General features: G+C 42.2%; 1 protein-coding gene across 12 annotated transcripts in view; it reads left to right on the top strand.

Moving 5' to 3' along the window:
* CTPS2 (CTP synthase 2) overlaps positions 1–25,282 on the top strand; it is a 129,279-nt gene that overhangs the window by 17,612 nt on the left and 86,385 nt on the right. For 7 of the 12 annotated variants that reach the window (XM_036839732.1, XM_036839734.1, XM_036839731.1 and 4 more), the window contains 7 exons: positions 110–314; positions 5,530–5,700; positions 7,859–7,959; positions 16,625–16,741; positions 17,019–17,102; positions 17,970–18,050; positions 21,338–21,489. In XM_036839732.1, coding sequence (XP_036695627.1) covers positions 149–314; positions 5,530–5,700; positions 7,859–7,959; positions 16,625–16,741; positions 17,019–17,102; positions 17,970–18,050; positions 21,338–21,489 — 872 coding nt within the window. In that variant the 5' untranslated portion in view covers positions 110–148. Of the gene's footprint in view, positions 1–109; positions 315–1,752; positions 1,775–5,529; positions 5,701–7,858; positions 7,960–16,624; positions 16,742–17,018; positions 17,103–17,969; positions 18,051–21,337; positions 21,490–25,282 lie in introns of those variants that run through there. The other 5 variants (XM_036839739.1, XM_036839737.1, XM_036839736.1 and 2 more) reach the window with 3 other exon arrangements.

The following is a 25,282-nucleotide window of genomic DNA, read 5'->3' as shown; positions in this document are numbered from 1 at the left end:
CTTAGAAAAAGTGCTGTGTGCTTTTGAAATTCTGGTCCAACACACTCTCCACTTTACTGGTTTAAGAACATGTTTCTCTTCCCTGACCCTTAATTTCATTACCTTTCAGATTCTATCTGGGTGCTGGCACTCAGCCACTCCTCTGCCAATGAAGTACATCTTGGTCACTGGTGGGGTCATCTCGGGCATCGGTAAAGGGATCATAGCAAGCAGCATTGGGACGATTCTAAAATCATGTGGACTCCGAGTTACTGCCATCAAAATCGACCCCTATATAAACATCGATGCGGGCACTTTTTCACCTTATGAGCACGGTATGAGGGAGGACCACTTCCCCCCTATAAAGCACTGGGTTAAATTGAGGTTCTTTCTTGTATTTTGGGTAATTTCTTTAGGATAGAGTTCCAGAAGTAGAGCTGCTGGGTCATACATTTTGGATCTGTGAATGTTCTCATGGTTATTGATACATTTTTCTGATTGCTGATGACATTCTAAATTAGTCCACCCTTTTGGAAAACAGTGTGTGAGAATACCATTCTCACTGTACCTTTTGTAGTATGGATTATGTTTTGTTTTATTTTATCATAAAGGTAATATATTTCTCAACATTTCATTGTTAAGAGAAAAACTCAGACAATATAGAATATATTGACAATATAGAATGACCTGAAGAAAATAAAAATCGTCCGTTTCCCACCACTTGGAACAATTATTGTTAATGTTGAAATTTTGGTGTATATACTAATTCTTTTTATTTATTTATTTATTATCATTATATTTTTGGCCATGCCACGTGGCTTGTGGGATCTTAGTTCCCTGACCAGAGATCAAACCTGTGCCCCCTGCAGTGGAAGCGCAGAGTCCTAATCACTGGACCGCCAGGGAATTCCCTATACTAATTATCTTAAAAAAGGCACTAGCCCTTATATACTTTCTTCTTAAACTTTTTACATACAAGCAAGAAAGTGTATAAATCATAAGTACCAGTAGATGAAATGAACATAATGTGTAATCAGCCTCCAGCTCAAGAAACAGAAACTCCCTTTACGCCCCTTCCAGTCTCTCCCCATCTGAAACGACCAAGGTAACCACTATCCTGTCTTCTAACATCATAGATCAGTTTTGCTTATTTTTGAACTTTAAATGAACTGAATCTTAGTCATACTATTTTTTAAATTGAAGTATAGTTGATTTACAATGTTTCAGGTGTACAGCAAAGTGATTCAGTTATACATATATATATTCTTTTTCAGATTCCTTTCCATTATAGGTTATTACAAGATATTGAATATAGTTCCCTATTCTATACAGTAGGTCCTTGTTGTCTATTTTATATATAGTAGTAGGTATCTGTTAATCCTAAACTCCCAATTTATCTCTCCCCTAGTCATACTATTTTTCAATCTAATTTTAAAACTTAATCTACTGTAGACATTTTAATAGATTCTATACTTCTAAAGGCTGCACAGAATCTATACAATAATAGGAAATCATTTCCAATTTATTGATATTATAAACAACACTGTGAAGGGAAACTTTAAAATTTATTTTTTTAACATAAATGCCTAGGTACAGAATTTCTGATTTGGTGGGTAGGTATGTTTTTCAGGTTTTTCAGTTTTCTTTATACCTTTGCTGAATACTATTCTTTTTAAACTTTACTAACCTGACAGTATACCAAACAACCAAAAAAAGGGATAACCAGGGATCGAACCTGTGCCCCCTGCAGTGGAAGCGTGGAGCCCTAACCACTGGACCGGCAGAGAATTCCCGGGTATCTCATTATGTTAATTTAGATTTCTTTGATTTTCATTTTGTGGTGGAATGGCTTATTCAAGTCTATGGTAGATTGTATATTTGTTTGAAACTGTCACCCAGCTTCCTGGGTGGAGTAAATTTCCCTGCCCCATTGACTTTGGCCTTTGGCCATGTAGGATGGTTAACTCTTCCTGGTTTGTTTGGAACTTTCCTGGTTTTGAAACTGAAAGTCCTGAATCCTGGGAACCCTTTTACTCCTGGGCAAACCAGAGAGGTCAGTCACCTTATTTGGCCATGTGATTTGTTTTGCTCTGTGGGATATTAGTGAATATGAAATATGCCTTGTTGAAGCAGAACTTTTCAATGCAATGGCATGATTTGGCTCAGTCTCTGTCTTTCTGCCCTCTGCTGTGAGAGCTGCATGCCCCATATAGGGATTTCTCCTTCAACCCAGGTTCTGGAATAAGAAGACACAGGGTAGACTCACAACTGACCCACAACCCCTACGTAACATGAGGGAGAAATAAGTAAATGTTTTCTAAGTCGCTGAGATTTTAGGGTTGTTTGGTAGACAGCAGAATTGACTAACACCATGTGTTATGCCAATTTTCCTTTGGATTTTGAAAAATGATTTTCAAGAATACTTTGTGCGGAGTATATTAACCTATACTTACCACATGTATATATTTTTACTCTGTTTGCAGTTTGTCTTAATATTACTTCTGCTGCTGATAAATTTCATTTTACCATTTGTGTGACTAAATGTATCAGCTGTTTCTTTTATGGTTTCTGCCTTTGATATCACCTGTAAGCTTCTCCGTCCCAGGAATATTTAAATATTCATCTATATTTTCTTCTGGCTCTTTTAGAGTTTCATTTGGTTTTACTTTATTTTTTTTCTTCCAGTTTTATTGAGGTATAGTTGAAATACAGCACTGTATAAGTTTAAGGTGTACAGCATAATGATTTGACTTACATACATCATGGAAGGATTATCACAATAAGCTTAGTTGAACATCCATCGTCTCGTATAGATGCAAAATTAAAGAAGTAGGAAAAAATTGTTTCCCTTGTGATGAAAACTCTTAGGATGTACTCTCTTAACTTTCATGTATAACATAGAGCGGTGTTAATTATATTTATCTTGCTGTACATTACATCCCTAGTACTTACTTATCTTATAACTGGAAGTTTGTACCTTTTGACCACCTTCATCCAATTCCCCTCACCCCACCCCTCTCCTCTGGTAACCACAAATCTGATCTCTTTTTCTATGAGTTTGATTTTGAAGTATAATTGACCTACAACACTGTGTTCCTGGTGCACAATATAGTGATTTGATGTTTCTGTACATTTTTAAATGATCACCACCATTTGCTTTTACTTTAATGTTGTTAATACATCTGGAATTTAATTTGGTGGGAGATGAGGATGTAACATAATTTTTTCTCTAAATTTTTTTCTGATTAGCCACTATTCCTAATCGCAATTATCAAAGATTGCATCCTTTCTCCACTGACTTGAAATACCACCTTTCAGTATATACTAAATTTCTGTCTTTGTATTCTGGTCTGTTCCAGATCTCTTTGTTTATTCCTGCCTACCATTTTAATAGCTGCAGCTTTTTATTATCAGGACTTTTCTCATTATTCCTTTTCTCCTTTTTTAAACCTCAAAATGTTAGTTGTCTTCAAGATTAACTAAAGAGTCATTTTATCAAAGTTTATGAGAAATCACTCTTTAAATTTATGAATTTATTTGGGGAAGAATTGAACACTGAAAATATTGACTGGCCTATTCAGGAACTTTATAAGTGGCTTTCATTTTATCCATACCTTCTTTTATGTCTCTGAAGTAAAGTTTTAAAGTTTTCTTCATATAGGTCCTACACATTTCTTTGAAGTTTATTTCTGTGTATTTTACCTACTTTGATTTGTAATGATGTCTTTGGTTTTTTTAGTCATGTATTAAATTCCTTTATGTAATAGGGACTTTTTGGGGTATTTTGGTTTTGTGTAGTATTTGTTCATGTTGTCTTACTCCATATTTGTATATACTGAAATATATAAATATATACACATTTTTTTTGAATTTTATTTTATTTATTTTTTTAACACATATATATTTTAATCTTCCTTTACTCACTGTTATTTTTTAAGGGCTGTTATTTTTATTTATTTTTCATGTGTTTTGTTTTGGTAATCACACCTGTTTTTCTTCCAAATTAACTTTAGTTTCACTGGCAAGTTAAAAAAAATCTGTTGGCATTTTTATTATAATTGCATTAAATCAAAAAAAATGTTTTTGAAGACATGATCTACAGCTTTTCTTTTTCTTTTAGGAACATAATAGGAATCTAAAATTTTAAAATTTAGGACTCTAAAATTTCAAGACCTTTGCCGTATACCTGGAGTATTGCCAAACTGGATTTGGCCTGAATTAACTAGAGAGATTTCAGAGATCTTCCCGTATTTGGCAGAAGTTAAGATGATCAAAGTACAAAGACTTTTCCATGGATTGACAATTCCTGATAAACATGAGAAAGTAGAATTTGAACTGGAAATGGAATTTGGGAAACACGAAAATATTGCAATTTCATCATTTTGCTCTTTTTTCCTTAAAGTTAGAGATCTTTCCGATCACACTTAGGTACCTTATGAGGGAGACATAAATGAGACTATAAAAGGCTTCTGATTAGTTTCAGAAGCTAGCCAACCTTCTTTTTATGCTGTGAACATTTAGCTATAGAAGTAAATGATAGAATTTCCTTAATCAGGGAGAGGTTCAGTTCTGACAGGGTGGCTTTAGGACATTGGACTCCCAATCGATGCCCTCAAGTAACGCTGGAGACCCTGAGGCACGCCCAGTAGTCAACACAGTTGCCGGTCGTGTGATTAAGTCTTCATCTATACACATTTTTAAAAAATTAATTAATTACTTAAAATTTTTTTTTTGGCTGTGTTGGGTCTTCGTTGCTGCCCCCAGGCTTTCTCTAGTTGTGGTGAGCAGGGGCTACTCTTCATTGTGGCGTGTGGGCTTCTCACTGCGGTGGCTTCTCTTGTTGCAGAGCTTGGGCTCTAGGCACGCAGGCTTCAGTAGTTGTGGCGCATGGGCTTCAGTAGTTGTGGCGTGTGGGCTTAGTTGCTCTGCGGCATGTGAAATCTTCCCGGACCAGGGCTCGAACCTGTGTCCCCTGCATTGGCAGGGGATTCTTAACCACTGCGCCACCAGGGAAGCCCCAAGTCTTCATCTATATCCTTCTTCACGGTGCTGTTGTGCAGGTGGCTTATTGCTCACTTTCTTTTTGGCCTCAGTTTCACCAAGTCTCCCCGTGGGCTAGTGGAGGCCCTGCTTTTCATCTACTGTCTGTTTAATAGTGACTTTACCCAAGACTGGAATCAATGAAAATTTTCTTACGCCAATTTCAGAGTCCGGGATACTGATGCTTTGAAGTCAACTGCTATTTGTTTTAAAAATTGCTGTTTTAAAATCCCTTTTTCATGTGGTATATGATGAGTTTGGAAAAGCTAAATCTTGAGGACAGAATTTCAGTAAGCATTTAAAACTACCGTAATAGAATACCAGAATTTTTCCAATGCACTTTCATGGATAGAATCGAATTGCTAAATTTTCCCATCGAAATATGGAAATGGTGATACACTATGGCTTATAAATAAGTCTTTTACCAGCTCTTTAATATATTGTGCTCATCTTTGAAAAATAATCTACTGGAAGCAAATCTTTAATTTTTACATTGCCTTTTTATCCCAGGTGAAGTGTTTGTCTTAAACGATGGTGGAGAAGTTGATTTAGACCTTGGAAATTATGAAAGGTTCTTGGATATTAATCTTTATAAAGACAACAACATCACCACTGGGAAGATATATCAACATGTGATCAATAAAGAGAGGCGTGGCGATTACCTGGGGAAAACAGTACAAGGTATTATATTCCACAAACATTAGGGGGCCCTGTGTGCTGCGTACTCACACCCTGCTCAAAATAGACCTGAAGATGAGGGGGTCCCTGTGCTCTACAAGCTCCAATCCTTTTCAAATCCCTGTTTTCTCCTCCTTTTCTTTCCTTCTCTTTTTTTTTTCCCTCCAGTTTTATTGAGCTATAATTGACATACAGCACTGTATAAGTTTAGGGTGTGCAGCATAATGATTTGACTTACATACATCATGGAATGATGACCGCAATAAGTTTAGTGAACATCCATTATCTCTGATAGATGCAAAATTAAAGAAATAGACAAAAATGTTTCCCTTGTGATGAAAACTCTTAGGATTTACTCTCAACAACTTTCATATATAACATAGAGCAGTGTTAATTATATTTATCATGGTGTGTATTACATCCCTAGTACTTATTTATCTTATGACTGGAAGTTTGTACCTTTTGACCACCTTCATCCAGTCCCCCCTGCCCCATAACCACAAATCTGATCTGTCTTTTTTATGAGTTTGTTTGTTTTTGAAGTATAACTGACCTGCAACACTATGTTAGTTCCTGTTACACAACATAGTGGTTTGATGTTTTTATACATTTCAAAATGATCACCACGATGTCACCATACAAACTTTTACTTTTCATTTTCCTCAAAGGTTTCAAGTTCATCCTCCATGTTCCTGATTGTATTTTCATCAGTCTTTTTTTTTTTTTTTTAACTAATGTCATTGTTTCCTTTAGTCCATGTATCTGTCCTCTTTCTCTTTCTCTCTTTAGCTTTTATTTATAAAATCCATGGGGAACCATTTATTCATCACAAATCTGATTGGGGTATAGATTTATTTTGGTTTGTTTTTGTCTGTCCTTTATTTAATATGTTCTTTTTCTACTTTTTTCTTGTATCTTTGCATGGATGATGATTACTCCCCTTTGAAGAAGAACAGTGATGGGGGGGGACGTGGGGGGGCGCGGATTGAACTGGAGGGCAGCATGATATGACCCTTTTTTCACCAACCCTTTCCATGGGGGGTATGATTCTTATTCTCTTTTGTCCTCGAAGAGAGACCCGCAGGCCACCCCCCCCCCCCCCCCCCCCCCCCCCACTTGTATTCATAAGTTCCTACGTGGTAGGGTAAAAGTGCTAATTCCCCATCCCCTTTAAATCACCTTCATGTTGGAAAGCAGCTGAGAAGTAGATAAAGAAGTTGGACAGATGGAGATCAAAAGATCAGCTATGTTACTGCTGACACTGGACGGTGTGGTTTAGATCTTAGCTACAATTGTACTTTCTAATAGTTTTCCCCCAAGTGTAGGTATAGGGAAGACCCGCGGGAGGGAGAGTTGCTGCCTCATACCTGCCACGTCCCAAACTTGGGGAGAAGGCAAGGCCCCAGACCTGGGCCTTTACCCCTGATCCCTGCGCTGCCCACGTGGAGGCAGAGTCGGATCTACCCCGCCCTCCTAGAAAGGGGTCGGGCTGGGCATGCGTGGTGGGTCATTCCAACCGCACCAATCAGAGACGACTTCCTCCCGCCTCGCGGGAGCAGGGGGGCCAGGGAGCTGCAGGTGCCGGTGGAGCAGGTGATGGGCGCTGTCCGCGTCAGCTTCCCAGAGGCCAACATTCCTGCTTCATACGTCACATTAGGTTAGTTGGCTGCATCTTTTTGTCTCTTCGGCTGAGATTAGCAGCCTCAGGCCCCTGGTCAGCATGCAGGCCTCGTCTACACCCTCTGAGTGACCCTTCCACACTGGCTGGCGAATTGCCCAGGGTCTGCAGGGCTGGGCCACTCTGAGACCTTCTTCCCCTTGGAGTCCAGTATTCAGCACCCTTGGCAGCCCTCCTTGCACAGTTTTTAGTTGGCATTATAGGTGTTTTCCATAGATGGCATCAAAGATGGCACTTCTGCTCTCTGTTTCTCTGTGGTTGGTCGATTTCAAGAGAAATGGCATAACATTTAAATGAGTAAACCTATGTTGCATCTATAGTGTTAATTTCAGTGAGATGGATAATAATGTGAGGACTGTAGCTTGTCTAATTTGCCAGGTGGCTTTCAGGTTATTTGGGAGGTCTAAAGACACTAATACATTCATTTCTCATGACCATGACCGTGAAATAAGCTTTTGTGCTAATTATTACTTCCTTCTACAGTTGTCCCTCACATTACTGATGCTGTCCAGGAGTGGGTTATGAATCAAGCCATGGTGCCTGTGGATGGTCATAAGGAAGAGCCCCAAATATGTGTTATTGAGGCAAGCATGGAACTTTTCTTTATAATTTTATATCCTTATGGGTTTTTAAGCAGCTGACCTTCATTCATTCAACAGATATGTGTAGATGGCCTCATGTGTGCTGGACACCGGCCTAGGAGGTGGGATTACAGCAGGGAGCGACATAGATGGTCCCTGCTTTTGTGGTCACAAGTCAGTGGGCAAGATTGGCTTAAACTGGGTGATTACTCCTGGGATGGGCGTGCAGCAGTCTGCAAGTGAGGACTGATCAGTCACAGAATGCATTCTACTGAGTGCTGTTTGCAAAGTGCTTTGGAACTAGAGAGAGACCAAGTTAGGGAAGTCCGACTGTAGAGGTGATTTGGAGGTGAGAAGTGAGTATTAGCTGTTTAAAGAAAGAGCATAGTATTTGTACTTGCCACTTGTTCACTACTTCCCTTCCTCTCAATGTGCAGAATGAGAATAACGTCCATGTACTCCTTACCTGAAGGTCAGTTGACCTAATTGCCAGGCAGGACAGCAGAATAATGAACATTTTGGTTCCTAGAGGCAGACTCCCCAAGTTCACATTTCTGCCCTGACCCCCAAGTGGTGTATGGCTTAGTGGTTAAGAGTCTGGAGCCAGACTGCTTGGGTTCATAGCCCAGCTGGTTCACTTACCAGCTGGGTGACCTTGGACAAGTTTGCTTAACTACTCTGTGCCTCAATTTATTCATCTACCAAGTGGGGATAATGTTTTGAGGATTAAATAAGCCAATACGTTTAGTGCTTAGATTGTGTCGGATCTATACTAAGTGCTCGAAAATTATTAACCATTGTTAAGATGCTTGTATGACTTGGCAAGTTACTTCTCAAAGTGTCAATGTACTCATCTATAACAATATGATAGTGTATGATAGTATTGTAATAACAACAAGATAATAATAACAGGGTTGTTGCCAGAATTAAATATAATAATGTAAAAAGCACTTGGCTGTGTCTGGCATTTAGGAGGTGCTCAATAAACATGTTAGCTGCTATTATTGTCATCGTTATCAGTGTTTGCAAATAGATATTATGCTACCCACAAGATCCATTTTGTTAATAGTAGAGCTGATAATCTTAACGTAAATGTGCTGTACTATCATATATTAATTATATATTTTGCTACTATAATGGTATGGTTGATAAACTTAATGTAAGTGTATAAGTGTGCTATATAAAATTTTCTCTCCCTTTGTATTTCTTCCTTCACAATTTATGAGGAAAGAGAGGATGCTTCCTTTATAATTTTTAAAAATCGGAGTATAACATAAACACAGAAAAGTGCACATATCACAGATGTATAGCTTGATGAAGTTTTATAAACTGACCATGTCTGCATAAATAGGCTTGCTTCCTTTAAAAAAATTTAATATCTAATACAGTGAATAGTTTGCAAACAAATCGAGACAATTTAAAGACAAATAGTTTGAGAAAAGAGAAAGGCAGGTAAAAGTGTCAGGAGAATAACATCTGATATGAGAACAAAGATGTAAACTGGGGCATAGCTTGACTCTACGGGGAAGGAGACTTACACGGTCACTCTCTTTATTGATTTTCAGTTTTTAGGACCCATCTCCAGGATGAATCAGAGGAACCTTAAAAGCAGGAATGTGTCATCAACTTTGAAAAGAGGGATCGTGAGGTGGAGGGGGTGGAGGAGTGCTGGAGGGGAAGGAGGGAGGGCAGAACCTCATTTTACACTGTGAGGGTCTACAGATACTGTTAGTATTTGGCTGAAAAAGAAGCAGAAGTATCTCAGGTTAGGAAAGTAACCAGTAGAATTAACAACTGAGGTTGGTATCTGGGGATGGGGGTACCAGAGAGCTGCATCCTCATCTGTCACAGCAGGAAGTACACCTACGTTCATTACAGGGTGTCTGAAATAGCTAAGTTGAGGAAGAGCTGAGATGGATGAGCTTTGGTTTAGAGATATGGAGGTAACTACCAGAAGAAATCCCAACAAAGAAGTTAAAGCGCTTGCCGGGCTTCCCTCGTGGTGCAGTGGTTAAGAATCCGCCTGCCAGTGCAGGGGACATGGGTTCGAACCCTGGTCCGGGAAGATCCCACATGCGGAGCAGCTAAGCCCATGCACCACAACTACTGAGCTTGCGCTCTAGAGCCCGTGAGCCACAACTACTGAGCCTGCGAGCCACAACTACTGAAGCCCGTGCGCCTAGAGCCTGTGCTCTGCAACAAGAGAAGCCACCGCAATGAGAAGCCCGCACACCGCAACGAAGAGTAGCCCCCGCTCCCCGCAACTAGAGGAAGCCCGCGCGCAGCAACGAAGACCCAACGCAGCCAAAAATAAATAAACAAAGTAAATAAAAAAATAAAGCGCTTGCCTTGGGGAATCAGACTTGGGAGAGGGAAGAGTGGGGCAGGGAACTCTTGCTTTTTATTGTAAGCTCTGCTGTACAATTTGGTTTTTAACCATGTGCGTGCATTATTTTACTTTTTGAAAAAAAACTTATTAATGTCAACTTGAAGGTGCCATTTAGCAATTTCAAAATCTTTTTTTTAATAAATTTATTTATTTATTTATTTATTTTTGGCTGTGTTGGGTCTTCGTTGCTGTGCGCGGGCTTTCTCTAGTTGCGGCAAGCGGGGGCTACTCTTCGTTGCGGTTCGTGGGCTTCTCATTGCGGTGGCTTCTCTTGTTGCAGAGCACGGGCTCTAGGCACGTGGGCTTCAGTAGTTGTGGCACGCGGGCTCAGTAGTTGTGGCTTGTGGGCTCTAGAACGCAGGCTCAGTAGTTGTGGTGCACAGGCTTAGCTGCTCCGCGGCATGTGGGATCTTCCCGGACCAGGGCTCAAACCCATGTCCCCTGCATTGGCAGGCGGATTCTCAACCACTGCACCACCAGGGAAGTCCTCAAAATCTTAAAGATCAGCCCAAGACTGATTTTATTCAAGCCCAGCAAAGGGCCGGACAAACCCTCACACCTTTGGTTTACAGTGGTTATTTGTTGCAGAGTACCACCTTGTCCAGTGTGGTAGCCACTCACCACATGGGGCTGTTGACCATGTGAAAGTAGCCCATCCAAGCTGAGATGTGCTGTGAGTTTAAAATATAACTGGGCTTCAAAGACTTAGTATGAAAAAAAAAGAATGTAAAGTGCCTCATAATTTTAAAAAAATTGGTGATGTTGAAATGATAATATTTTCGATATACTCTGCTACATAAAATATAGTGTTAAAATTAATTTCTCCAGTTTAATTGTGCTTTTTTCCCATTTATTTATTAATTTAATTTATTTATTTTTGGCTGCGTTGGGTCTTCGTTGCTGCATGCGGGCTTTCTCCAGTTGCAGCGAGCAGGGGCTACTCTTCGTTGCGGTGCACGGGCTTCTCATTGCGGTGGCTTCTCTTGTTGTGGAGCACGGGCTCTTGGCGTGTGGGCTTCAGTAGTTGTGGCTCGCGGGCTCTAGAGCGCAGGCTCAGTAGTTGTGGCGCACAGACTTAGTTGCTCGGTGGCATGTGGGATCTTCCCAGACCAGGGCTTGAACCTGTGTCCCCTGAATTGGCGGGTGGATTCTTTTTTTTTTTTATTTTAATTTTTTATTTTGTAACATCTTTATTGGAGTATTGGAGTAGTTTCTGCTTTATAACAAAGTGAATCAGCTATACATATATCCCCATATCTCCTCCCTCTTGCGTCTCCCTCCCACCCTCCCTATCCCACCCCTCTAGGTGGTCACAAAGCACCGAGCTGATCTCCCTGTGCTATGCAGCTGCTTCCCACTAGCTATCGATTTTACATTTCGTAGTGTATATATGTCCATGCCACTCTCTCACTTCGTCCCAGCTTACCCTTCCCCCACCCCGTGTCCTCAAGTCCATTCTCTACGTCTGTGTCTTCATTCCTGTCCTGCCCCTAGGTTCTTCATAACCATTTTTTTTTAATTCCATATATATGTGTTAGCATACGGTATTTGTTTTTCTCTTTCTGACTTACTTCACTCTGTGTGACAGACTCTGGGTCCATCCACCTCACTACAAATAGTTCAATTTCGTTTCTTTTTATGGCTGAGTAATATTCCATTGTATATATGTGCCACATCTTCTTTATCCATTCATCTGTCGATGGACATTTAGATTGCTTCCATGTCCTGGCTATTGTAAATAGAGCTGCAGTGAACATTCTGGTACATGACTCTTTTGGAATTATGGTTTTCTCAGGGTATATGCCCAGTAGTGGGATTGCTGGGTCGTATGGAAGTTCTATTTTTAGTTTTTTAAGGAACCTCCATACTGTTCTCCATAGTGGCTGTATCAATTTACATTCCCACCAAGAGTGCAAGAGGGTTCCCTTTTCTTCACACCCTCTCCAGCATTTATTATGTGTAGATTTTTTGATGATGGCCATTCTGACTGGTGTGAGGTGATACCTCATTGTAGTTTTGATTTGCATTTCTCTAATGATTAGTGATGTTGAACATCCTTTCATGTGTTTGTTGGCAATCTGTATATCTTCTTTGGAGAAATGTCTATTTAGGTCTTCTGCCCATTTTTGGATTGGGTTGTTTGTTTTTTTGATACTGAGCTGCATGAGCTGCTTGTAAATTTTGGAGATTAATCCTTTGTCAGTTGCTTCATTTTCTCCCATTCTGAGGGTTGTCTTTTCGTCTTGTTTATGGTTTCCTTTGCTGTGCAAAAGCTTTTAAGTTTCATTAGGTCCCATTTGTTTATTTTTGTTTTTATTTCCATTTCTCTAGGAGGTGGGTCAAAAAGGATCTTGCTGTGATTTATGTCATAGAGTCTTCTGCCTATGTTTTCATCTAAGAGTTTTACAGTGTCTGGCAGGCGGATTCTTAACCACTGCGCCACCAGGGAAGTCCCTAGATTGTGAATTGATGACCATCATAAATTTAGTCAACATCCATCATCTCACATAGTTACAAAATGTTTTTTTTCTTGTGATGAGAACTTTTAAGATTTACTCTCTCAGCAACTTTCAGAGAAAGATTCCTTTCCTTAAAGGCAAAATGGACATTGCACATCTCAAAAATTTGTTTGACTGCTGCTTCAGTTTCGGCTTTGGATAGATCCTAAAATGTTGTTATGGGTGATATTTTCCCTGTTGTGCGAGGAAAGAATTAACTTAGGACTACTCTAGTAATAACACTGAAAGTTTCTGATCACAATGACGATAATGGTGAACCAGAGGAGAAATGGGACTTTCCAGATTGGCAGAGAGGGTGCAGTGGGGGTGGAAGCAGATAACGTTTAAAGCTTTTGCTTCCTTTTCCGGATTCCCTGCTTACTCCCAGAATAGCCCCCATCAAAAACCAGAAAATGCGTCCTTATGGTTTAGTTTAAGTGCAGACCTCTTTTTTTCCTACATTTTTTACCCCCATTGGATTCTGGTGTATTATAGTTAGTGAGCACTTACACCCCTCACCCCCTGCCAGTTTCCTGATTTCATGTTTTATTTCTTGGATTTTCATAATTAAGTTTGCCATTCACTTACAGAATGATCATATATTTCTATCTGTTCCATAGCCAGGAGAATTGAATTTTAATTATGTTTTGTTGTCTTAGTTAAAGTTAGTAAAGAATAATTTCTTCTGTAGCAATGAAATCCTCAGACTTCTTAGTTTGATTCTGTTGTAATTATGGTAACAGGTACTAGAACGCTGTGACCTAGGGCTTATATTGAATTTCAAGACCGTTCTGTCCTGTCCTGACCACTAACCTAAACTCCCAGTGCTGTGTGCAGATCTCTGGACTTGTGCTGGAGATACGGCAGGCAAGTTCCTGCCCTCATGGGCCTTACAGCCCAGTGGGGTAGAGAGACAGGAGACAAGGACTCAAATAAAATAATGGCAACTTGTGCTGTGTTACTAGGAAGGGCAGAGACAGGGTGCTTTAGGTGGGTGGTCAGGGTTGGGCTCTCTGAGGGGGACACAGCTCCCTGGGCTGAAGGATAAAAAGGAAGTAAGGTGTAGGTGAAGAAGGTGGGTAGGAGGGCCTAAGGGGCAGGAAGGAAGAGCGTGACCCATCTGAGGACCTAAAAGGCCAGTGGGGCTGAAGCACAGAGGTGGAGGCTAGGGGAGTAGGGGGGTGGGAAAGGGGCAGGTGGGAGTGGGGCATGAGATGAGATTAGAGAGATGTTTCAGGGTCAGATCGTGTAGGGCCTTTTGTTGGCTGCCTAAAGGAGTTTAGATTTTATTTTTAGTGAAGCAGTGAGCTGCTGAAGGTTATAAGCATGGGAGAGATGTATTCTGAGTTTTAAAAGGTCACTCTGCTGCTGTATGACAAATGGTTGGTAGGACAGGAGAGGGTGGAAGCTGGGAGGCCATTAAAATTGGGGGCAGCCGGGGCTTCCCTGGTGGCACAGTGGTTGAGAATCTGCCTGCCAATGCAGGGGACACGGGTTCGAGCCCTGGTCTGGGAGGATCCCACATGCTGCGGAGCGGCTGGGCCCGTGAGCCACAATTACTGAGCCTGCGCGTCTGGAGCCTGTGCTCCGCAACAAGAGAGGCCGCGATAGTGAGAGGCCCGCGCACCGCGATGAAGAGTGGCCCCCGCTTGCCACAACTAGAGAAAGCCCTCGCACAGAAACGAAGACCCAACACAGCCAAAAATAAATAAATAAATAAATTAATTAATTAAAAAAAATTATTGTGATAATCTTCAGTTCTGTCTACTGATCAGTTTGATAAGCTGGTATTATAAAAAAAAAACCAAAAATTGGGGGCAGCCAACTTTTTCTGTAAAGGGCCAGATAGTAAATATGTTTAGTTTTGCAGGCCAGAGAGTCTCTGTCAAAGCTACTCCACTCTGCCATTGCAGTGCCCAAGCAGCCTTAGGTGACGTGTGGGTGGGCGTGGCTGTGTGCCAGTATAGCTTCATGTGTGAAAATGGGCAGCAGGCCATCTTAGCCACCCCAGGCTTAGACGATTGCCATAATCCCTGCAAAAGATGGTGTTGGCTTGGGTGTCTAGGGTGGTAGTGGTGGAAATAGCAGTGGAGAGATTTGCAAGAATGTTTTGGAGGTACAGCTCACTGGACAGGGTTGGGTGAGGAAAAGGCGGGAATGGAGAATGATTTCCAGACCTCTAGCTTGAACCAGTTAGTGGTAGGAGGTGCTGTTTCTGAGATGAGGGAGAAGCCCCCAGACAAACAGGCCCGGGGCTGCGGGGACCAGGAGTTCAGTTTGGGCCATGGTAAGTTTGAATACTTACTGATCCATCCAAGATGTCATGGACAAGTTGGCTTCAAAGCCCAGAGGCGCTGGGAGGAGAGGTCAGGGCTGCAAGTAGATTTTGGACCCAGTCGAGTAGCTGAAGCCAGGGAAGATGGTGAATCCTGGGCCTGGGCCCACCATGATCTCTTCTTCCTCAGCATCCAGATCATTCCACTTTAGTGCTCAAGTTTTGCTCTTGCTTTATTGTTCTTTAGCTCTGCCTTATTCTCCTCGCTAAATTCCGAGCTCCTCAGGAGCAGGTTGTCTCAAGTTCTTCCCAGCAGCTCATTTAAAGTGTTGAGCCTGTAGTAGATGCTCAAATGCTAAAGCGTTAATTAAAAAATCTGGGTGATAATCTTTAAGTATTTAAATATGGTGAGGTCTACGGCCATACCACCCTGAACGCGCCCAATCTCGTCTAAATATGGTGAGGACAAATGCGTTAAGGTGAATTTTATCCTTGTCTAAAGTAAAATGCTTAAGTAACTTTATTGGAAGTACAATGTAAATTAAGTTAACATTTGTCAAAGGATTACTGTCAGGAATATTCTCGGGGCTTTTGGTACTATTTCTTTCAGAGAGCCAGCATGTTTTAGTACAAGTGATTTAATTCTGGTAGTACCACCATTACAAGGAGACTGTTCAGCTGCATACAGGTGTGTGTGTGTGTGTGTGTATGTGTGTTTGTTTGTGTGTGTGTGTTCATGAAGAGAGAGAGAGAGAGAGAGAGAGAGAGAGAGAGAGAGAGAGAATGCTAACAGTTTCACACCGGGCAGAACCAGATGGCTCTCCCTTTTCTCATATTGTCACCGGATTTGAATTCTCCCTTCCAACGGGACCACTGGTAGAAACTAACTGATCTCACTCCTCTGTGGTGTATATTCTGGATCTTTTTATCTGCTTAGGAATTCCCTTCTCTTTTCTTAAAGTGCTGTTTTTTTTTTTTTTAAACAAACCCTTTTTTTAAAAAAATTTATTTATTTATTTATTTTTGGCTGCGTTGGGTCTTCGTTGCTGCGCGCGGGCTTTCTCTAGTTGCGGTGAGCGGGGGCTACTCTTCATCGCGGTGCGTGGGCTTCTCATTGCAGTGGCTTCTCTTGTTGCGGAGCACGGGCTCTAGGTGCACGGGCTTCAGTAGTTGTGGCTTGCGGGCTCTAGAGCGCAGCCTCAGTAGTTGTGGCACACGGGCTTAGTTGCTCCATGGCATGTGGGGTCTTCCCAGAGCAGGGCTCGAACCTGTGTCCCCTGGCTTGGCAGGCCGATTCTTAACCACTGCGCCACCAGGGAAGTCCCGCTCCTTTTCTTTAAAAAATTTTTTTTTCAGTCTTGATGAGATGAAGGGTTGACAGCCTATTAGTGATCCCCCATTTTCGGGGGACTTCAGTTCTCACGCTTAGTGTATTAAGAATTGTTCTGTTAGTCTGTGTACCACGGAAGCTATTTGATCTCTTGTGTCTTTTTTTTCCATTCCCAGCTGGGTGGCACCATTGGAGACATTGAAGGAATGCCATTTGTGGAAGCGTTCAGACAATTCCAGTTTAAAGCAAAAAGAGAGAATTTCTGTAATATCCATGTTAGCCTTGTCCCACAGGTGAGCTTTCCAGATAAGTGTGTAGTCAGCAACTCCTGTAGGTCTTCCTACGATACTCTGTTTATTCCACTTTGTTTTTGTTTTGGCCGCACCGCGTGGCATGTGGGATCTTAGTTCCCTGACCAGGGATTGAACCTGCGCCCCCTGCAGTGAAAGTGCAGAGTCAACCACTGGACCACCAGGGAAACCCCCTATTCCACATTTTAAACCAGGAAGCCATTCATTATCCAGAAGAGCTAGATGCCCAGTGTACTGACAGTGACCCATTTCTTTTCAGCCCAGTGCTACTGGAGAACAGAAAACCAAACCCACACAAAACAGTGTCCGTGCGCTGAGGGGGTTAGGCCTGTCTCCCGATCTGGTGAGTTAAAGAGAGTGGGTAAGTTTCTTGGAATAGGACCTCCATTTCTTAAACTATAACATCATCTAAGTCCTTCCTAGCTCTCAAATGGTTTCTATGACTGAGCTTTTTGTATCTGGGAGCTGCGGAAGGCTTATTCCCTCATCCTCAAGTGTCGCTTCACACATTTCTAAATTGGCCATCTCTTCTTCTCCAGGTCCTCATTTGACTGGCCACACTGACATCTGGGCAAGTGCAATGTCCTGTCATTTGTGTGGTCCCTGGGTCCCTTAGAGGAAGGTGGGACCTGGGAGATTTTCCTGTGAGCCTGCTAGGTCGGGCTACCCCTGCTCTTATTCATAGCAGTAATCCAGTTATTGCCAGTAGTCTAGATCAGAGGCTGGCAAGTAAGGGCCTGCAGACCTGCCTCCTGTAAAGGAAGTTTCTCTACGACACACTACCACTCATTGTCCGCATTTGTCTCTGGCTGCCTTTGCTCGTGGCGGTACCATGAGGAGTCAGGGCAGCAGCTGCATGACCTGCAAAGCCTAAAGCTTTTACCATCTGGCCCTTTAGAGAAAAGTTTGCCAACCCTTGGTCTGGCTCTATTCTTGTAGTTTTACAGAAGTAACATTTGTGAGCCTCGAGTCTGTTCGCTAGAAATGCCTTGACATTTCCCACCGGTGGATTTGTGTTGAGTTTGGTTACACTTGCTTGTATTAGTGCTCAGACCAATTTCTCGTAGCCCAGTGGAACTCCCAGGATGGAGAAATGCCCACTTGGTCAAGTCTCCTGGAGCAAAATTAACGTAGCGTCCTCCTGAAAATCAGTGGCGGTGTGAACAGCCCAATTCCTGTCTGCTAACCCGTGCATAATTGACTTTGACAGATTGTCTGCCGCAGTTCAACGCCCATCGAAATGGCTGTGAAGGAAAAGATTTCTATGTTTTGTCACGTGAACCCTGAACAGGTTAGTGCTGCTCTTTAGATTTGAATGCCTTGCAGGCACTTCTGCTGATGCCAGCATTTTACACCTCTTAAATTATCGTATTACTTTTCACAACATTTATAAAAGATTTGGGGGACTCATATGCAACTACGGCTCCCTTGCCCTTAAGTGAACAGTCTTGAGACTCCTGAAATAGATTGTGTGTTTCACTCCTTAAATTTTAATTATAGGTACAAAACCAGGTGGGTTGTTTTTTTAACTCGCAGTCCAACCTCTAGAGAGAGAACCATTTGAAGCCTGCTTATCGTCTCTTTATCTTGTCTTTCCAGGACACTTACGGCTTTTACTTTGATTTCTCTTTTGTACTTGTTACAGCTTAACTCACCCCAAACCACACATTACGGTGACATTCACACTATCACTTCTGATTACATCAGTGGCCTCAGTTCAGTTCATTGCTACAAAAACCACTGTGACGTGGGTTCAGGTCCTTTGTTCTGCAGGACTTTCCACCTGGGTATCCAAGAGCCGGCTTGTCTTTTCTCTTTCATCTGCTTATCTCTGTCTCTTGTTTGCAATAAGGCTCAGGCACAAGGGATTGGAGTTTAAAAAGTGATATGATGGGTGCTCAGGAAAAGGGCGAGGTTTGGCAGAAACCTTTTGTTTTCTTCAGATTAGCTCGGGGTTCTCTGAAGCCTAAAAACCACCTAATCAGATTTCTGAGTCTCAGGGGGCAGGCTGATGTATTCACTGCCTGATGCTTCAGGGTCAGTGCACAAGTCTGAACTCCTTTGAAAAATGTGATGGCAGGCTTAAAGCACTCTCCTATATCTGTGTGTCATCAAGCCATTTTGGTTTTGTTCCGTTGTTTTTTGTAAATAGTACTTGGTGTGGGTATCACACACATTTAACCTGGTTTCCGAAATAGAAGGATACAGCTTTTAGAATTGGGTTGCTGAGAGCTCTGAGAACAGATGATACAGTCCAAACTTTCAACCGTATGGAGTTTCTTTTCTTTTCTTTTTTTTTTGGCCATGCCACACGGCTTGCGGGATCTTAGTTCCCTGACCAGGGATTGAACCTGGGCCACAGCAGTGAAAGTGCCGAGTCCTAACCCCTGGACCGCCAGGAAATCCTTGAGTTTATTTTCTTTATAACTATAGATTCTGAAGAATGTTCTATCTCATCAGTCCACAGGCTAGTCTATTAGCCATTTTTTAGCACACTGCTTTTTTTAAAAAAAATTTTTATTGGAGTATAGTTGATTTACAATGTTGTGTTAGTTTCTGCTGTACAGCAAAGTGAATCGGCTATACATATACATATATCTATCTACTCTTTTTTAGATTCTTTTTCCATATAGGTCATGACAGAGTATGGAGTAGAGTGCCCTGTGCTATACAGTAGGTTCTTATTAGTTATCTATATTTTATATACAGTAGTGTGTATATGTCAATCCCAATCTCCCAATATCCTCCCCCCACTACTCCCCCCCACCCCCCCAGTAACCATAAGTTTGTTTTCTACATCTGTCAGCACATTGCTTTTTCTCATATGAGTTAATTCTCCCATTTCTTAGTTCCTGGTGAACTTGCATTTAGAGCTTTTCTCACCTGGATTGCTGAGGAGGGAATGGAAAGTCACAGGCGTCTCTGTGATGTTCTGTTACCATGATATTTGAAAAAATGTCTCTGGCTTGGAGGATAAATGAGTAAATAGCTCCACACCTCATGCCTTCCACTTGTGGGAGTTGTGGCTGTCCAGAGATTTATCAATAATTTTAATTAATAATTGGGATGGAGCCTCATATCAGTGACATCTTGGCACTTTGAATTGTATCAGGGAATGCATGGGTGAGACACAGTAGTCTTAAGTATCAAGTTGTCCATGTCCAAAGAGCTTAGGAACCCTTGGTTGGATAGCTGTGGATTGGGAAAGACTGAACACATAGAGTTGGCAGAACATTTCTTGGCATTTATTTAGGATGTGGCAGATCCTTAAATGCCTGCCAGTAGCCCTTTGCATGTACCTGAGAGGGTGGTGAAAGCTCGTTAGGGTGTGAAAAACAACCACACCACCTGGCACTTAAAAGAGCCTTTCTCCCCTGACAAGTGTAATTAATTTGACTGTGTTAATGTGTGCTTCTAAATTTACCCAAATGAAGGGAGCACAGACAAAAGCAACTACAGAGGCAGCAGCAACAACAAATGAGTGAACAAACTTCATACCCACACTTAGAAGACAAGATGTATGTATTCATTGCTACTGCCTTAACCTAGGCTTAGAAGATGGTGCCTTGGGCCATGTGTCTTGGATACTGACATATAAAGCATTCATGTTCCAATACCAAGTCTCTGACACCCGCTGGGGTTCCTGCAGTTCAACTCAGACACTAACTACCTGGAGTGAGCATCGGACTCCGCAGGTCTTTATAAGACTGCCCTGCACTTCAGACACTCGCCGCAGGTTTCTGTTGTCCCAAGCCACCCACGCTTCTGCCGGGCTGACTACAAAGTTGAAGCTTCCCATAACCACCTCAAGTTTGATAATTCTCTAGAATGACTCACAGCTCCGGAAAGTGCTATACTTATGATTACTGTTTAATTGTAAAGGGTGCAGGTGAACAGCCAGATGAAGAGAGACATAGGGCAAGGTCTAGGAGAGTCCCAGGCACAAGAACTTTTATCCCTGTGGAGTCAGGGTGCACCACCTTCCCGGTACATCTGTAAATTCACCAGCGAGGGTGCTCCCCTGAGTCCTGATGTTCAGCATTTTGATTGGGGTTTCATTACGTAGGCGTGATTGAGTAAATCATCGGTCACCTGATTGAACTCAGTCTCTAGCCCCTGTCCCCTCCGTGGAGGTCAGGTGGCTGAAAGTTCCAGCCTTCTAATGACCTGCTTGGTTTTTCTGGTGACCAACTCCCATCCTGAAGTCATCTAGGGGCCACCCTGAGTCATCTCATTAACTTAACAAAGTTACCCCTATAACTCAGGAAATTGTGAATGTTTTTGAAGCCCTGTGCCAGGAACTAGGAACAAAGAACGTGTATATAGGGAAAAAAATATATATATTCTACCATAGCATCCATGGTTCCAGATGTAGAATAATGACTTCAGTGTTTTGTAATTAGATCCAACTAACCTTGTGTTAATTCTGACTCCTGTTTAGGTTGCTGTGTTCTTGGTTTTCTTCTGTCAGTATAAATAAACTGCCATCTCTCTTGAGTTTTGGCTCATTCTTACGTTCATTTTTGTGGCATACTTGAGTTGTTCCATTAAATATGGTGTTTTATCATCATTAATCAGGTTATATGTATCCACGATGTTTCTTCCACCTACCGAGTACCTGTGCTTTTGGAGGAACAAGGCATCGTTAAATATTTCAAAGAGAGATTGGATCTGCCTATTGGGGATTCTGCAAGTAATTTGCTTTTCAAGTGGAGAAATATGGCTGACAGGTACTGTGAAAGGAATTACTAATGTAATTTTTCATAATTCTTGGGTTTGGGGGTAGCATTGAGGTGTACCTTAAAAGGTAACTATGTAGCATTCCACTTTCCACATGGGTATGTTTGGTTCTGGAAATAGCTAAAGCTCTAGCATATTGTTAGGGTGTTTTGCTGTGCTCTGAAGATTTCTGGGGCCTTTGATTTTGCTCTACTAAAGCAAAGTGAGTTGAAGGCATTTGGATTCCAGAATTTTAAAAAACCTTTGGAAGCATTTATTTATTAGTTTGTTATTTAGTTTCTGAATATTTTAAACAGTTTAAAATGCTACAGGCTTTGTTTTGTTTTGTTTTGCTTATTTTTAAGATTTGGCTAACATTTCTTAAAGAAAATCCTTCTGAATGGGAAGTTTTGGCTATGGCATTGTTGTTCTATCCTGCAGTTATTAACTATCAGTATCGGCATTAAAAACCTCTGATAGGTTTTAGCTTTAAGACAATCATATTAATTTCAGCAAGGTTTGTCTAATTTGATGTCGTATACAGATTAAATCCCCATCACCTGTTTTCTTTTACTAACTGTTGATGAGGTGTGACTCCATAAAGTCCTGGCTGCTTGACTTCTCCTGCAGCTGAAGTAGAGGCAATAGGCACAGTCGTTACAAATGAAGGCTCTGGTGTTGCTAAGGAGTAGATCTTAAAAGTTCTCATCACACAAAAAAATTTGTAACTATGTGCAGTGATAGATGTTAACTAGAATATTGTGGTCATCATTTCGTAATATATAAATATATTGAATCATTAGGCTGTACATCTGGAACTAATGTAATGTTGTATGTCAGTTATATCTCAATGAAAAAACGTAAGCTCTGGTGTCAGGCACCATAGATTCAGACCCCAGCTTCTCCTTTCACTAGCTGTTTGAGTTTGGGCAGATTACTTAACCTCTCTGGGCTTATTCTCCCATCCATATATAATGGGGGGATACTAGTACCACGTTGTGGCACTTATGAGAGAAAATACACCAGGCCTTAACATCACATCAGGCACTATTGGTTACTGATGTCGGTAACAATAATTTAAGTGATTTGATGATGACAAAATCCCGACCTTTGGTAGATGACTAGTAGATTGAAAGTTCTTTTGCCCTTTCACTTTAAAATTTTAAAAGCGTTTTAGAATTTCTGGGGCAAGAAGAATCACGAACAAAGTGCATTTTCGGAACTTAGGTGCTCCCATGACTGGTGACACAACTAAGCCCCTGTCCTGCAGAATGCTTAAGGAATCAGTCACTTTGTAGGAATTTTCTGAGTAGCTTGGGGCTGATCCTCTTTAAGCACTAGAAACTTTAATATTTTAACTCTTTGTGTTGGTAATAGTTCTAAATTTTACTCTATGCCTCTGTGCTTTTTAAAGCCAGTGTTTGGTTTTTGTATTAGTTTCCTGTGTCTGCTGTAATAAGTTACCACAAAATGGGTGGCTTAAAACAATAGAAATTTGTTCTGTCACAGTTGTGGAGGTTAGAAGTCCTGAATCAAGGTGTCAACAGGGTTGGTTCCTTCTGGAACTCTGAGGGAGAATCTGTTCCATGCGTTTCTCCTGGCTTCTGGGGGCTAGCTTCCTTGGTGTTCCTTGGCTTGTGGGCGCATCACTCCAGTCTCTGCCTCTCTTGTCGCATGTCCTTCTCCTTTGTGTCTTCTTCCTTTCTCTTTTATAAGGATGCTTGTCTTTGCAGTTAGGGTCCATTCTAATCCAGGATGATCTCAACTGGAGATCCTTAACTTAATTGCATCTGCAAAGACCCTGTTTTCCAGATGTGGGCACATTCATAGGTTCTGGGGGACATATGTTTTTTGGGGCCACCATTCAGTTCAGGATTCAAGCAAAGGGGATATTGAGCATCAGTCCCTCTGCATCATGTTGGCCGTGATGTTGGTTCATTGGTCATGGCAGTGTGAAGTGTCCATTCTTTAGGCCCTGTCCCCTCAGTACAGCCTGTAGAGAGATACAAGGAGGCACACAGAGGTCAAAGGGATGGCGTTGATCGTGGAGGTCCAGTGCTGCCCATAGGCCAGGGGTCCCTGGTTGAGCTGGGTGGAAGAACTTGCCTGGGTCTTGAGGTGGGGACAACCCTGCCTCCCCGGGAACCTTCCTGCTGGGGGATGGGCTTACAAAGCCGACCAGCTGACTGCAGTGTCAGCTGCTGCGTCACACCCAGCTGATGGCTGAATGGAGAGCACGAGGGGAGGGAGGTGCTTGGCTGGTCCGGGCAGTGCTCCATGAGCCCAGCCTGCAGGGCCAAGAGGGAAAGAGAGCACGGGGGCGTGGGCTCAGCATACCTCCCTGGACGGCGGCTGGACTGACCCAGTGGCCTCCCCTGTTCCCCCTGACCACCCTGCCCTGGGAAGACCAGCAACGAGTGAGTGGAAGGAGGAGTGGGTGCGAGGAGGGACTGGCCGTGCTGACTGCAGCCCTGCGTCCCTCCCCGGAGGGACAGGATGCGCCCCCCGACCCCACATCGTCTTGGAATCTTGGCTTGATACCAACTTGCTTTGTTACCTGAGTCCTTTCCGTAGAGCTGGGGCGAAGCACGGTCAGGCAGGCAGGCAGCCTCCACAGCGACATAAAATTAGCTGGTAAGTTAAAGGTTTACCATCTTTCTCTCACGTTCTTCAGTCACCTTCCTAGAAAGCCACCTCTGCTGTCAGTTTTGACTTCTTAGCTCCTTGTGCCTTTTTCTCCTCCCAGCCTGTTTCCATCAGGCTTCTCTTTCACTCTTTGCAGATGTTGATATGAAGGAGGAATAGTCCTCATCCCGGTAACATTTTTGTTCTAAGCTGTTTGGGGAACAGTTTGCTTCAAAGCCCTAAAAGATCTTCAGCCCCAAGTGACATTCCCGCATACTTAGTACCAGACCAGGCATTTTTCATGTTCCTTGAACAGATCTCCTGACGAAAGCAACGGTAAAGATTATGTCTCTAATGGTAAAATGTGATTGAGTGTCTCATGTAGAATGGAATTTTCTCATAAAAATGATCTAAGTGGCTTATAGTATTTTAAATAGTTCTCTCAGCACCATTCTTCAGGAATGCCATAAATAACCTGGCTTTTGTGGGCCAGCTGGGAATGTAACAATTTTTAATGTAGACACTTTGAATGCATTTTCTTATATCACCTTACAAAGTTAGTATTGGAGTGTTTCCTATTGACACTGAGAATGCATTTTCTTATACAGTGTCACGTTATAAATGAATTTCAGGACAGCTCATGTTTATGAGATGGGGAGAGCTTTTTTTTAAAATATTTATTATTTATTTTTGGTTGCATTGGGTCTTTGTTGCTGTGCACAGGCTTTCTCTAGTTGCGGCGAGTGGGGGCTACTCTTCGTTGCCGTGCATGGGCTTCTCATTGCGGTGGCTTCTCTTGTTGCGGAGCACGGGCTCTAGGCGCGTGGGCTTCAGTAGTTGTGGCACGTGGGCTCAGTAGTTATGGCTCACGGGCTCTAGAGCACAGGCTCAGTTGTAGCACACGGGCTTTGTTGCTCCACGGCATGTGGGATCTTCCCAGACCAGGGCTCGAACCTGTGTTCCCTGCATTGGCAGGCGGATTCTTAACCACTGCCACCAGGGAAGCCTGGGGAGAGCTTTTTTATTTTTTATTTTTAATGCTTTTAACTTTTTCTCTGATATACTCTCCTCAGATTTATATCTTTGCCTGCTTATGTAAGCCAATGTTGGGCTTTCTCATGATTTTCAAATCTCTTGGGGTACAGATTGTTATTCTTTGGGGGTGGGGTGGGGAATCTG

The sequence above is a fragment of the Balaenoptera musculus genome, chromosome X (assembly GCF_009873245.2).
Source record: "Balaenoptera musculus isolate JJ_BM4_2016_0621 chromosome X, mBalMus1.pri.v3, whole genome shotgun sequence".
Lineage (NCBI taxonomy): Eukaryota > Metazoa > Chordata > Mammalia > Artiodactyla > Balaenopteridae > Balaenoptera > Balaenoptera musculus.
The sequence above is the reverse complement of the archived record's forward strand: the minus strand, read 5'-3'. Positions and strand labels throughout refer to the sequence as shown.